The sequence below is a fragment of the Artibeus jamaicensis genome, unplaced genomic scaffold (assembly GCF_021234435.1).
Source record: "Artibeus jamaicensis isolate MK-2021 breed Jamaican fruit bat unplaced genomic scaffold, CSHL_Jam_final contig_332, whole genome shotgun sequence".
NCBI classification, from domain to species: domain Eukaryota; kingdom Metazoa; phylum Chordata; class Mammalia; order Chiroptera; family Phyllostomidae; genus Artibeus; species Artibeus jamaicensis.
Window position 1 is genome coordinate 4,627,438 of NW_026521788.1, and position 14,563 is coordinate 4,642,000.

Below are 14,563 nucleotides of genomic sequence, written 5' to 3' on the forward strand. Positions count from 1 at the left end.
AGGTCAAATACTGGCGGAGGGAGTCAGAGTGCCACAGAAGCACTTGCCAGGTGAGCTCATCCCAGCTGTGTCTGCAAACTTCCCCATTGCCTCATCTGCATGTTAGGACCTGCTGACTGCTGGGCACTGTGAGTGTGCTCAGTCATCCAGGAAGCAGAGGTGACCCAACAAGTAATTTTTACCTGCCCTGTGTGATCAGGAGCTACGCAGGGGTGTCCAACCCACAGCCTGCAGGTGTCATATGGCCCAGGATGACTATGGATGCGGCCCAACACAATATTGTAAATTTACTTAAAACATTATGAGACTTTTTTCTGTAATTATGTGTCACATGTATTTAACCTGTGGCCCAAGACAGCTCTTCTTCTTCCAGTGTGGCCCAGAGACACCAAAAGTTCAGGTACCCCTGAGGAGGGAAGAGGATTCCTGAGGTGACAGGTTGAGAAATTATACAGGAAACCTGGCACCAGCTCCTTGCTAATTCAGTCTTATTGTCTGACCACCTGCAAATGATGCTGTTTGCCTCTGGGCTTGTGCCAGGATGGTCTCTGACAGCGGAACAGTCTAGGAATTAGGTATGCGTCTTCTGTGCCATGTATTTGGTCAGACTTAATAATGTCCATGTTGTAATGCATCCAGACAACAGCTAGTCAAGTTGAATATTAAAGAGGTCAGAAAATCCAAGCTCACCATTAGCAATGCAGTTCCAGTGGTCTGGTCCAGTAGTGCCTGGGGGAGCTTAAATGAGCCAAGGTCTGGAAACCAAGAAACTGTCATGGCAGCAGGAAGTGCACTTGACTCTAAGGACTAAAACACATAAAGACCAAGTACACTACATTCTCTTAGAAGAAGCAATAGTGTACAGTAGTTCAGACTAAGGCTTTTGTCTATGTTCTGACTGCTGACTGCTGATTTTGAGCTAATTTCTCTCTGAGTCTTAGTATCCTTCTAAGTAAAACTAGGGATAATAATAGTACTAACCTCAGAGGGTCATTGCAAAGAGCACTAAATGAAGTCGTGTGGATGAGGTTCTTGAGATGTGTCCGTGGAATAGGAAGCAGTCAATAAATGGTAGCCACTAGCTTTAGCTTTAATTATTATCTCAAGGGACTACCATGAGGATTGAACTATACATATGTGTTAAGTACCTGTCAGAAGGCTCAGTACATGGTAAGAGCTAAATAAATGAGAGATGTTAGCATCAATATGAGGGACCTGCTAGGTAGTCACTAAAAAGGATACTGAAGACTATTTTATACCATGGAAGTGTGTCACTATGTACTATGTAATCTTCTAATTATCCCCCGAAGTTCTCATTTGATTGCTCCCTGAGAGACTCATGTAGACACAACCTGACATCTGTTATTCGGACCACTGGCACTTGGCCCGATCTCACAGCAGCCTTCTTCGGCACCCCCTGGCATCTGTGATCCTGACTCATTGACATCTGACTGCTAACCATCCTGGATCAATCCCAAGGCTAACTGAGAATACAGGACTGATCTTTCTGAAGAATGTACTTGATACTGCTCAGTGGGTGTGTGACAAGATTCTTGAGAATTTGTTTCTTTTCTATTTTCTGAGTTAAAAGTTGTTTATTTAGCCCTGGCTTGTGTGGCTCAGTGGACTGGATGCCAACCTGTGAACCAAAGGGTCACCAGTTCAATTCCCAGTCAGGGTACATGCCTGGGTTGTAGGCCAGGTCCAGGGTTGGGAGCATGTGAAAGGCAACTACACACTGGTGTCTCTGTCTCTATATTTCTCCCTCTCTCTAAAAGTAAATAGATAAGACTTTAAAAAAATCTGTTTATTTAAAAAGCTAGAAAGTCAAAGTTGAGAAACTTTTTTCATTTCTCTCCTTGAGGAAACTGTAAACATTTTCCCTTTAATTGCCCCTTCTCCATAATATTTTTATGCCACAGATATACTGCTTATCCATGTATAATCTGTATTTATATGAGCACTATAGTTATAAAAAATGTGAGGATTTTTTCTCTCTCCAAGAAGTAATTTTGTCTTTGGGTGCGCAAGCATGTAGGGTGGGGATGGGTGGGAGATAGGGATTGGGGGGTGGAAGTGATAGCATCCTCATTGAAAATGCATGAGTTAAGCCCCAGCTGGTCTGGCTCAGTGGATTGAGCACCGACCGGCCTGTGAACTAAAGGGTCTCTGTGGGGGTGACTTCTTTCGTGAGTCCCCCCGGTGCCACAGACACATGTGAATGAATAAATATGGCCTGGAGATGCTTGATCTGCTTGGGGATGGAGGAGGAGTGGGCTGTGGCCAGTCTCTCTGGGGAGACAAAGGCCAGCAGCGACCAGTTTCTCCAAGAAGAAAAAGGCCCTGAGCACCCTCATCCATAGCCTTTTATTGGGTTGTAATACACAGGAATACACAGACACTATGAGTCAGTGTCTGTCAGTAAGAGAGTTGCAGAAACTTTGGGAAACATACTCATTTCCTCTCGGACCCTTATCATATGAATGAAAGCACTCTTAGCAGAGCAGATTTCACAGGTTAATCAGCAAGTTTTTGTTGTGCCAGATTTTTTTCCCAGGACACGCTCTAGCAAGGCAAGGAGCTGCACACCTCCACAGCAGGTATTCAGGCTTAAGGGGTTTAGAGCCAGGAAGCGCCTCTCCCAGGAGATGTAGAGACTCTGGGTTTGTCAAAGCCGGGGAGGGGGTGGGGGTGAGAGTCCATTGCTCTTTGTTGCAGCCCCCCCACCCAGTCCTTCCACGAAGGATCGAGTCTGGCTTAGGTTGCCCCCAGCTGTGAGGGGTCTTACCCATCTTTGACTTCCAACCAAGCTCTGGGGGCAGGGAGAGGAACTGAGGCAGCGTTTGCTACCAGAGACAAGCTTTGTCTCCTGCGGCTGGCATTCCAAAGGTCGTCTCTCACCCTTAGCCACAAGGGGTAGAAATACAATTCCTAAAATCAGGCAGAGTGGTCTACTACAGGTCTCCAGTTCGATTCCTAGTCAGGGTATATGCCTGGGTTGCAGGTCAAGTTCCCAGAAGGAGCATGCAAGAGGCAACCACACAATGATGTTTCTCTCCGTCTCCCTTCACCTCTCTAAATTCAATAAATTAAAAAATCTTTTAAAAAAAGAGACTGCATGAGTTAAAATTTTAAAAAAATGATGAAATACTGATAGTCAAAGAGGAAAGGTCTAGAGTATGCAGGAAATTTAATTATTTAAAATCCTGGTACCAGCCATGCAGACACATGCATGAACCTATTCTCAGTTCACGAGTTATTTACCGTAAAGTCTTCTTTAGGCTTTATGCCTGGAATAGAAATGAGCAGGCCGCTCTGTGCCCCAAAATGCCCACTGAGAAATGAGTGTAGCTGTTGAGAGCATTCAGGTAAGTAGTGTTATTCACTGAACAGCTTCATTAGCTTTCTATGAAGAATTTTTAGAACCTCAAATCAAGCACATTTAAAGACAATTGCAGAACAGCATTTGAAACCTGAGAGAAAGCTACATTATCAATCTGCTGCTTGCTCTTTGGGCTTCTGAATCAGGCCGACTGAAAATCACCTTTTCCCAAAATGGTTCCCAGTGCCCAGCTCCAGAATCACCTGGAATACTTACTAAAATGCAGGTTCCCAGGGCCTCACCTAGAGATTCTGATTTGTCGCTTCTGATTTGCATGCGGGGATGATGGTAATAACAATGACAGCTAAAATGCATAATGGTCTGTGGGCCAGAGCCCAGGTGCTCTGTTATATCCCAAGAAAATGGAAAACTCAGAGAATCTGATCAATATTGGATTTCTTCAAAACCTTTGAAAGTAGGCTCAAACCACTTATAGTCCAATTTAAAAAATAAAGATATGTGATGTTTCTTACACTCTAAAATCATGCAGAATCCCTACGTGCCACAGATTTATTGGTCTTTTAAAATACTGCATCACACAGCTGACTCATGGCATGATTACAGGAGGGAAGAGTATAAAATAGGGAATAGGAAAAGAAGCTCAGACCATGGAAGAAAAGTTCTCATAGCTTAGAGTGTCTTTTTAAATGGCTGGCAAGGAATGTAGTAGTGGCTTATGATTTTTAAGTCTTTAGATGCAGTCACTCTTAATACTCTCAAAGCAATTTTAAAACGTCAACATGATGGAGTGCTTTATTTCAGACCAGTGAATAGCTCTGTTCACTTGTTTTGGTGGGTTTGAGATTGTGAGGGAAAAAGAGGGGTGCTGTGATTTGATAGAGTGGTGTGTGACACTGTGGCCTCAGGACCCTGCCTTATGCTGTGATAACTGGTTAGCTGGAAAGGCCGGAGCACCACCAGGAACTGGTGAAGTAAATCAATTTCAAAAGGGAAGTATCAGAATCTGGCCAACCAAAGGCTGACAGTTGTGAACTTAACAACACATTAATTTAAGAAACAGATAGCCCTGGCTGGTGTGGCTTAGTGGATTAAGTGCTTGCCTGTGAACCAAAGGGTTACTGGTTCAGTTCCCCATCAGGGTGCGTGTGTGGGTTGTGGGGCCAGGTCCCTAGTAGGGGTGTGTGAGAGGTAACAACACATTGATGTTTCTCTTCTTCTCTTTCTCCCTCCCTTCTCCTTTGTCTAAAAATAAGTGGTTTTTAAAAACAAACAAACAAACAAACAAACAAACCTTTTTTGTAACCAGAACAGCTGTGGCTGGTGTGACTCATTGGATTGAGCACCTGCCTGCAAACCAAAGGGTTACCACTTAGGCTCCTGATTGGGACACATGCCCCAGTTGCAGGCCGGGTCCCCAGTTGGGGGAATGTGAGAGGCAACCTTTCACTCTCTCACAGTGATGCTTCTTTACCTTTCTTGTCTCATTTCCTTCCCCTCTCTCTAAAAATAAATAAAATATAACACAACAAACAAAACCCTATAAAAACTTGAGACTGTATTTCATAGGTTTGGAGAGGAATGTAATGCAATGAGCCTTTAAGCCTCACAAGGAAGTAGACATAAAGTAAGAGAAAATTGTAGTTCAAGTTGTAATGTAGATAGCATCCTTCATCCTAGGTCAGAGTAGTACTCACACACTAAAGACATAGCTTGTCTCATACTGTGAACTGGTTGTATTGCAAATTTGAAAGAGGCTAACGATGGAAGTCATCCAGCAGATTCCTGGTGGAGTCACTGGTAGACAATTTGCATCCAATATAGCAAGATTTGTCAACAAATATAGTTATTTCCTAGCTATCTTTTTGTTTTTACTAAGAAATAGAAATAAACTCCCTTGTCTAAGATACGTTAAAGTATTTCAAAAAAATAGAAAACATAAATCACAGCATTTCAATGACTATGAGACTGTGACAGTAATATTTATTTACTTTTGTGTTTCCATTAAAGCAGCATGATAACTAATTCTGCGAGTACAGGATGGAGGACAACACAGAACTAGAACACACCATGGAATTAATTGTTGCATAAGCGCTAAACAATTAAATGACCTATTTTAAATTTAAACTTCTAATGCCAATGTATTTTCTTTATAAATCCTAAAGGCTGGCTAATCCCATTTCCTCCCCCATTACCATATATTTCATATTTACTGTAAAATTCAAAATTGATTTCAAATTTGACAAGAATTTTTATGTCTGGAGAATAAAGACCCTATATTAGCATAAAGCAGTAATTATGATCGCAATACGGCCTCTGAATTCTGGATTTAATTTTAAGGGAACCAGTGATATAAGAATTCACATGCAAGAGAGTTACAGAAAGAGATCACAGGACTCCAACGCATTAAACTCAGAAACACAAATATTCTGATGAGCGAAAGTATTTATTTGATTAGATGCCAATTGCCAACATTACAGCTGTAAAATGAAAAGAAAAAGTGCTTCATGTTGTTTAAAGAAGTAATAACCCTATGCATCGAGAACTTTATACAGGTTGTAGAAGGAAATAGAAAACTTTAATAAGGTATCTATGAATACACTGGCTCATTTCTTACATTAAAGACTCCTGGTCTATATGCTAATGGCTCTCAAACTCTTTGTCTCTGGAACAACTTTTACTCTAAAATTTCCGAACTGTGTAACACACTTCCTGTTGGGGAGTGCCACTTACTTGTGCTACAGATCTGTCCCTCAAATGTAAACTGGATCAGATCCTCTCTCCCTAACCGTCCCCTGATCCAGCTTCTCTTCTAGTGTTCTGTGTTTTTGGTGCAAGGTGTGCACCCCAAGAAAAATGATGGATTTAATGTGAACCCCCAAAAGCAATGTATCTGCTGAAATGAACTCCCCGGGGTCTAACAAGTGTCTAGATTTACTGACAGTAGCTCCTCATGTGCTCTGTATACAGGGATGAACCTCAGACTGAGCTCTCAGCTTCTCGCATTATGCCTACTTGTTGACACCATCTGAGTCAACCACTGTAGTGAAGCCCTGGTATCATCTTTCCACCAGGGGACTGAGACCTGCCCCATCCGATCCAAGCTATGCAAATTATATCTTCATTTGCAACTATGCCGACCAATCAGATTTGTACAACTTGGACCTATCAGAACTGTACAATTTGGAAACCCGATTACCATCAAATGGACTAAAATGGGAATTGTAGATGGAAAATGCTCTAGAAAAGTTGACCTCTCTTTTGTCTTGGTGATTTACAATTTAGGTTGCTACTTGAATCTGTGTTCCAGGCTGTAGCTTTTTTCTCAAATAAATGCTTTTATTCTTCATTACAAACTAAAATTAATTTTGGTTGACAAGGCTATCAAAATCTACCAAATTCCCAAGCCAGAAACATTCATGTTATTCCTAATCTGCCATTTCCCACATCATCTTATATCAGATTGAGAATTCCTGCTATTTCCAGCTTCTAAACATCTCTAGAATATTAGTCAGGGTCCAGTGACAAAAATCATATTAGTTATTTTTTTCATACTAGTTATTTTAACAAATAATTTTTAAAAAAGATTTTTATTTATTTATCTTTAGAGAGAGGAAGGGAAGGAGAGAAGAAGAGAAACATCAATGTATGGTTGCCTTTCGTCCATCCCCTGCTGGGAACTGGCCTACAGGGAACGGGGCCGCAACCCAGGCATGCGCCCTGAGTGGAAATCCAACCGTGATCATGTGGGTCGCAGGAACAAAGAATTTAACATAAGGAATTGGTTAAGTGTATACTGGAGGGATGAACGGACAGAGAGGGAACACCAAGGTAGCAGAGAGTGAATTGTTCAAGCAGCTGTCACCCCCTTAAACTGGGGGAACAAAGAACAAGTTTGGGCTTATCAAAATTTAGGAACTTGGTGGAAGGACCCTGAAATCCTTGGACTCGGGCCCTGAAGACGGGCCTTTGTTGGGTTGCTGCTACTTCAGGAGCTCAGAGGAGGGTTTGCGTCAAGTTGGTTTGTGGAAAGGAGACAGCTGGTGGTGGCCCTCTGAAGGATATAATTAGGTGGGTTCTGGGAGTGTGGGGAAAACAGACCAATCACTGCTTCTGGAAGGAAGAGCTATTGCTAGGATCAGCAAACATGTCGAAATGAGCAGGTTTCTTCCTGCCTTCTCAGCTTTGAGGTCTCCCTTGAGTACTTCCTATTGGGAGAACCTAACAAGAGGCAGGAGGTGGGGGGGGTTTAGCTTTTAGAGTGCTGGTGTGAGCACCGCGAAACAAAATGTAGAGAAGTGTGTTTGGACCTGAAAGATAATAGCTGTCAAATGATAAAAAATAAAACAACTTAGTAATGGATTCGATGTCCTTTATTCAAGGGAAAACAATCCAGGGATTGGGGCAGTACAGTGGAGACTCTTCCCAAGGGATATTCTGACATGAGAAAGTTTTATAGTGTGTTAAAAGAGGCAACAAGGAAACAGGGTGTGTGTGGTGTTAAGCCCTGAGAGTTGTTTTCTTCTTCTTTTTGGGAATGCAAGTGCCTGACAAGATTTGGTTGGCAAGGCATTCACTTCAAAGGGGCATTTCCTTCAGAGATGGCCGTCTGGAATAAAGACATTGACGACCACGCAGCTGCACGGAGAGCCTGTCTGCTTGCTCCATGAAGGCTCTTACGTTTAAGGGATGCTGGTTGACTCCAATAACTGACCATTTGCACCCCTTGTTTTTTTCTTTTCTCCCTTTAAATTCCCACTCTTTTGTTTAAATTTACTGGTAAAGAGAGAGCTCTAGCCCCCCACCCTTGACTCCAATAGAAATAGAGCCCCGGGCCCAGGTATTCCTTACGGCACATACCACCTGATTGGCTAGGAGGTAGGAGTTTCCTCATAAGGCTAGCAGGTCAATCAGGGAATAAAAAGAGGATTTGGTTTAAGTTGGTGGGCTGGGGTTGCATACCTGAGTTTATTTAAAACACAGGAACTGGTACAGATTATCAACAGTTGGGGACTAGGTGGCTGAGTAGACGGGGGTTTCTGGTCAAGCAGAGTATTTACAGGAACGTGAAAGTTATTTAAGTTTCAGTTTGCTGACTTGGTACCACAGTCAGGAGAGACTCCATCTTGGGCCTAGACATTTATTTCAACATAGCCTAACAAGGCGTGTTCAGTAAAGTGTGTTGTTTCTGCCTCCTAATCCCCTCTAGAGTTTCTCTTTCTCTCCCCACTGCTGCTCTCCTGCCTTAGGAACCGCACCTCTCAGATGACCTAACATAGTAGCTTCCTAATTGGTTGCTGTTTTCTCTCTTGCCTGGCTCAAAATCACTCTGCACACAATGGCCAGAGTGATGGTAGAATTTACCACCACCAGTACGCCACTGTGGCTTGAGGATTATTTCCAACTAGAGGCAACCAAAACCCAGCAGATACAGGAAAAGCTCTTGCCCTCCCCCTCAACTGCCAAAGTTCACATTGCAAAAGGGACCTGTACCAGAAAGAGAGCTATTACCATATCTATCTATCTATCTATCTATCTATCTAATATATATGTATTTATATATATTACACATATATGTAATATATAAATATGTATATTTATATTTATATATTTTATATATTTATAGTAATTTCTTAGGTAAACTATAGGTAAAGGAAACTTAGGTAAAGTTGAAACTATAGTTTATGTAAGAAATTATATATAAATATATATATTAAATATATATCTTTTTATATATATTTATATATAAATAAGGAGGGAACCCTAGCCCCCCTATATATTTTTTTACCTAAGAAACTTATTTTATAAATATAAGATATATTTTAAAAGTAAAGATATGAAGACTTATATCCTATTTTTTACATTTTATAAAAAAGGGCCTATACCATGAAAAGAGCTATGACCAGATATATATTTATATATTTCATATGAATCATATACATATATAATATATATACTATTTATATATTTTAATATATGTATTTATATATTTTAATATAGGTATTTATATATAAACATGTTTGTATATATCTTTTGTTTACCTAAGAAACTTATCTGCGTAACTTACGTGTTAATTTCCTAGCACCTCCTTTTGCCTTCCTGTGAATGGCCTTTCCCAGCTTTGAACCCCCAGACCTGACCCGACCCCTTTCCTTATCTCAGCATGTTACATAAGTTTCAGTTAGCCACTGCTTTTTGAGTCTTCATATCTTTATGGGGTGTTCCCACACATATGTATTTAAATTTGTTTTTTTCTATTAGTCGGTCTTATATCAATTTAATTATTAGACCAGCCAAAGAACCTAGAAGGTTCCTCTCTCCAGAGAAAATCAATAAGTAAAAATTAAAAAAATTATCTGTGTATCAGACCTCATTATGTCAGTATTTTGCCATGAGGGGTATCAAAATGCTATACCACAAAACGTGTCTCTTTGGTATACAGATTATTTTGAGCTAAAGGCCATTGAGAACAAGCAGACACAGAAAGAGCTCTAAAAACAGGGTACAAGTTTCCCTTCTGTAAAATAAATTTACATCTATACGAAGGACATTTTCATTTGTAACGGACTCAACAACTCTTATCAACAGAGAAGGCACTGACTTCAATCTGCCTAACAAACTTCACTAAACGATTCTGCTTTCCCACACTGTCCGGGTCACCTTTTAATAACTTGCATATCCTCCGCCTCCCTCCCTTCCCAGAAGCCTCAGACCCCTCTTCCTTCAGCCTAAGATAATATATAACCTTGCTTTTTTTTGGTCAGGCATCAGCCTGTTATTATTTATTTATTTATTTGAGAGGGAGAGAGAGAAAGAAACATCAATTAGTTGTTCTATCTATTCATGGATTCACTGATTTTTAATGTGCCTTTACTGGGAATTGAACTGGCAACTTGGTGCATCAGAACTATGCTCCAGCCGATTGAATTATCTGGCCAGGACAACCTTACTTTAAAAAAATTTTTTAAATTTATTGGGGGTAACATTGGTTAGTAAAATTATAGAGGCTTTAAGTGTGCAAGTCCATAATACTTCATCTGTACACTACATTGTGTTCACCACTCAAAGTTAAATCTTGTTTCGTCACCATAGAGTTGACCCCTTTTAACCCTTGTTACCTCTCCCAACCCTCATAACCATCATACTATTGTCAGTGTCTATGATTTTTTTTACTTGTCTTGTTTGCTCATTTGTTGCTTTTATTATAATCCACATGTGAAAAATTACATAGCTCTTACTTTTTCCAGCTGACTTATTTTGCTTAGCATGACATTCTCAAGACCATCCATGTTGTCACAAATAGCAGTATTTCACCTTTTCTCATGGCTGAGGATTCCATCGCATACATGTACCACATCTTCTTTATCCAATGATCTGCTGAAGGGCACTTAGGTTGTTTCCATGTCTTGACCACCATGAATAATGCTGTAATGAACATAGGGGTATATGTAACTTTATAGGTAAATGTTTCCACATTTTCAGGTAGATACCCAAAACAGGAATTGCTGGGTCACATGGTAACTCTATTCTTAATGTTTGGGGGAACCTCCATACTGTTTTCCATAGTGGCTATACCAATTTACATTTGTACCACCAGTGTATGAAGGTTCCTTTTTTTCTATAACGTCTCCTACGCTTGCTGTCACTTGTCTTCTTGATGATGATAACCACTCTAACAGGTGTGAGGTCGTATGTCATTGCAGTTTTGCCCTAAATTTTAAACACCTCTTTGAGCTTTACATCCCTGAGCTTCTCCCATGTGTATAGAAGAAGCACATGCTAACAAAGTTTTGTTTTTCTCTGGTTGATGTGTGTTTTGTTACAGAGTTCCAGCCAAGAACCTAGGAGACAAAAAGAATTCTTCCCTCCTCTACAACCTATTCCATTCTAACACTATAAATTTTTCAAATTTCTCTTTCTTCATCTTTAATTGTCCAGTTGGTCTAGGCTAGGGTTCCTCTATTGAACCACTGGGCAGAATAATTATTTCTTGTGAGAGGCTGTCTATTTGCTGTGGGATGTTTTGCTATGTGCCTGGATGTAAGTCTCATGCCTCTGCTCTGGTTGTGACAATCAGAAATGCCTCCAGACATTGTTGAATATTTTTAAACTTAATTTAAACAACATAATTTTTTACTCTAAGAATCGCCTGTGTAATATTTTAGAAACTTATCTAAAATTCAAATTTAACTGAATATCTGTGTTTTTATTTGCTAAATCTGGCAGTCCTACCTGGGGGTAAAAAATCATACCTGGGTAAACACTTACTAGCCTAGAGTCAAATGGAAGTGTTTTTACCGATGCCAAGGAGTCAATTTTTTTTATTGGTTTGTTTTTAGAGTCAACCACATGTCAAAAGAGTTCACTTTTCATAATCATAATGAGGATAGTGCATTTATAACTAACTACATTGTAGGGGAGAAAAAGTCATTTTTCCTATACTCTTCTAGGTTCTTGGCTGAGGTTTTCCCACCCCTGTAATAAAAGGCAGATTAACAAGGGAAAAGCAAACAGAAGTTGAATAACATGCATAACTCATGTATACATGGGAGATAGACAGGAAAACTGAGTAAAAACTCTCTGCAGTGGCCCAAGCCACCACTGCAAATACTATTTGAGCTGAAGACAAAAGAAAAGATGCTGGGGAGGGGCAGTTATGGGAGGTAACCAGGAAAAGCAGAGCAAACAATGGTAAAATTTATCATGCAGGGTCTATGGCTTCTCTGCCGATAAGGGTTTGCAGGGATTTAGAGTCATCCTTCTCCCTGGTATAGACAGAAGAAACCTTTACAAATGGAGATTTCTTTTATAAATTTAAATATTCCTTACAGCTGGCTAAATGCTACTCTATGTTCAGAGACTCTCCCGTATTTCTACAGTTTGCCAAAAACAATCAACTGAAAATCTGTAGGCGGAAGAATCATCTTTTAGAATGGCATATCTTGCTACCCTTTAAGATGCAGGAAAGAGTCAAGATGCAGAATCCAATTAGATGAGTTGTGGTCGCCACAGGAAGTTAAAGAAACCTCTAAGTTCCACTGGAGAGGGAAGAGCTTGGAGAAGGAACCCAGCTGCAACCTGAGGAGAGGTAGTGGGAGCCAAGTGGTCTGCCATACAAGTGGGTTAAAAACAGCTTACAAAAGAAGCTAAAGGGGAGGTTACGAAAGATTTACCTAACAAAGGAAAGATTTTCAATGGAAATACCAATGTTTAGGTTAATGGGAAATACACTTCACTGTCTTAAGAAACTACAGAAATGCAAAAGTAAAGCAATCCAAAGAGGAAGTCAGCTGCAATCTTTGAGGGTATTGCAGACTTTCTGTCTCCAACATAATTACCAAATTCTTAAAACTCCTACCAGCTTTGAGCCAAGTCCAAATCTATAGTAAAATACCCCTTTCTTGTTATAACAATTACAAAAATGATTCATCTGTGATCAGTGGATTAGGAAGAATTCCCTGAATAGGCTCAGGATTTGCATCCTGATGCCTAACCTTGGTCACTAAAGAACCTGAATTGATTGGAACGATCCCATCAGAACGCTTGGAATGATTGAGCTCTTTCTTTCATGGGAGTGTATGGTATTTTAACATTTTGCTATGATTGTGTTAAGTTCAGAGAAAAATATTTTAATATCTGGTATTTAGTATGCAATGTTTACAATGTTTAAGAGATTTGGCTCTTAGCATGTTTCACAAGTGGCCTGGTGATTCCATTTAAAATGTGTAAATAGAGTACTTGATTTTAGACTTACGGTTTTTAAATAGAATATTAAAAAATAATTTGGCTAAATTTGTAAACAGAGTTAGAATGTTTAAGACAACTTAATATTCCTATATTAATATAATATATTAAACTTATAAGACCATTTAATTAGCTGGAAGAGTATTACCTGTTAGGCTCAGAGTTGAAGTGCCTAAAAAGAAGATTTAAATATAGTAATGCTATAAAGGTAATTTAAACCTTTTACTATAATTTAATTAACTAGAATGTAAATAAATTGATTCTTCAAAGAGTTTAGTTTGTTCGGTTTGAGTTGCTCAAACTTTATACAAAGAGGCCTTGAAAGTGATTATGAACACATTTAAATAGAGAAAATAATATGTTTATAAAAATATAAAATAATTTATATATAGAAACAGAATAATGTATGTATACTAGCTTATAAATTGACCTTAATTTATTAAATTATTATTTTAAGTAGTGTACATTAATCAACAACATCAAGGAAGAATAAACTTATCCGTACTTAAAGAGAGGAAATAATCCATAATGACAGTTTTGAAGAGTATTTTCCATGAAGGTCAAGCAAGCCCCCTGGCAGACATATGGATCTAAAACGCAAGTTTGTTGGTTTCCAGCCTTTCTCAATAGCTTCTGAGAACCAGAGTTCAGTTAGGAAATGCCCTAAATGCACTACCCTATTTTGAACTCTTCGTTCTTCCTGCCAATGTAAGAATTTCCTTTCCTTCTCAACTTTGCTTCTTTCTACTCACTACCACCCACTGGCAGAGCAGGTAAGACTCAGAAACCGGTTTCTCAGGGTTGTTTGTAACATTAGATGATGCACCGTGTGGGTCATCACTGGGTAACTAATGCCTTTGCCTCATTGGGTTGGGCCCAGTACAAGGTGGTGTAGCTGCCAGTGTTGCTAGAAAAGCACTTGCAGGTGTGGAAATTGAGCGTTTGCCGCTGATCTGGGCTTCTGGAATCTTCCTCTTTGACGGGAAGCATTTTGATGTTAATCAGAAATACCTCCGGAGGATTCAGGAAGCTGTGGCGGTGAAGAAAGCCTGTGAGGGATCGGCATGGGAATCCTGTACTCTGAGGTATGTAATCTTTCTGAAAGTAAGACAGTGTTAAAAAGTCCTCACGTTTTTCAAATGGAGTCACTGCCTATCCCAGTTAGTGTCGCCTTTCCTTCTGTTTAACTTTCTGTGAGAGCAAGTCAAAACAAAGACCTGTGTGTTACTCTTTCTGGTGTTTTTCATTTCTTAAGGCAAACTGTTTGGCAATTTGAAAATGTCAGCTACGTGAAAGTAGAGAGGAATACAACACATTCAGAATGTCCACGTGTTTACAGGGGTAATTTGGACCCTGCAAAAATGGACTTCGAGTCATGTTTTTCTGATGTCAAACATCCAGAGGAAAAGCGAAAATTGTACCTAACTGGATTTTCTAAACTTATTAAAGATAGACTGGTCTTTTCTGGAAACACATGTA

At 39.8% G+C, this 14,563-nt stretch overlaps 1 protein-coding gene across 1 annotated transcript in view; it reads left to right on the top strand.

Annotated features, from left to right (window-relative positions):
* Nucleotides 1-13,792: 13,792 nt before the first annotated feature.
* The window catches only part of ANKRD22 (ankyrin repeat domain 22), a 31,093-nt gene continuing 30,322 nt past the window's right edge, over nt 13,793-14,563 (top strand). Inside the window, exons 1-2 of the mRNA XM_037156690.2 lie at nt 13,793-13,857; nt 14,090-14,169. Of these exons, the coding sequence (XP_037012585.1) occupies nt 14,149-14,169 (21 nt within the window). The 5' untranslated portion in view covers nt 13,793-13,857; nt 14,090-14,148. The remainder of the gene's footprint in view (nt 13,858-14,089; nt 14,170-14,563) is intronic.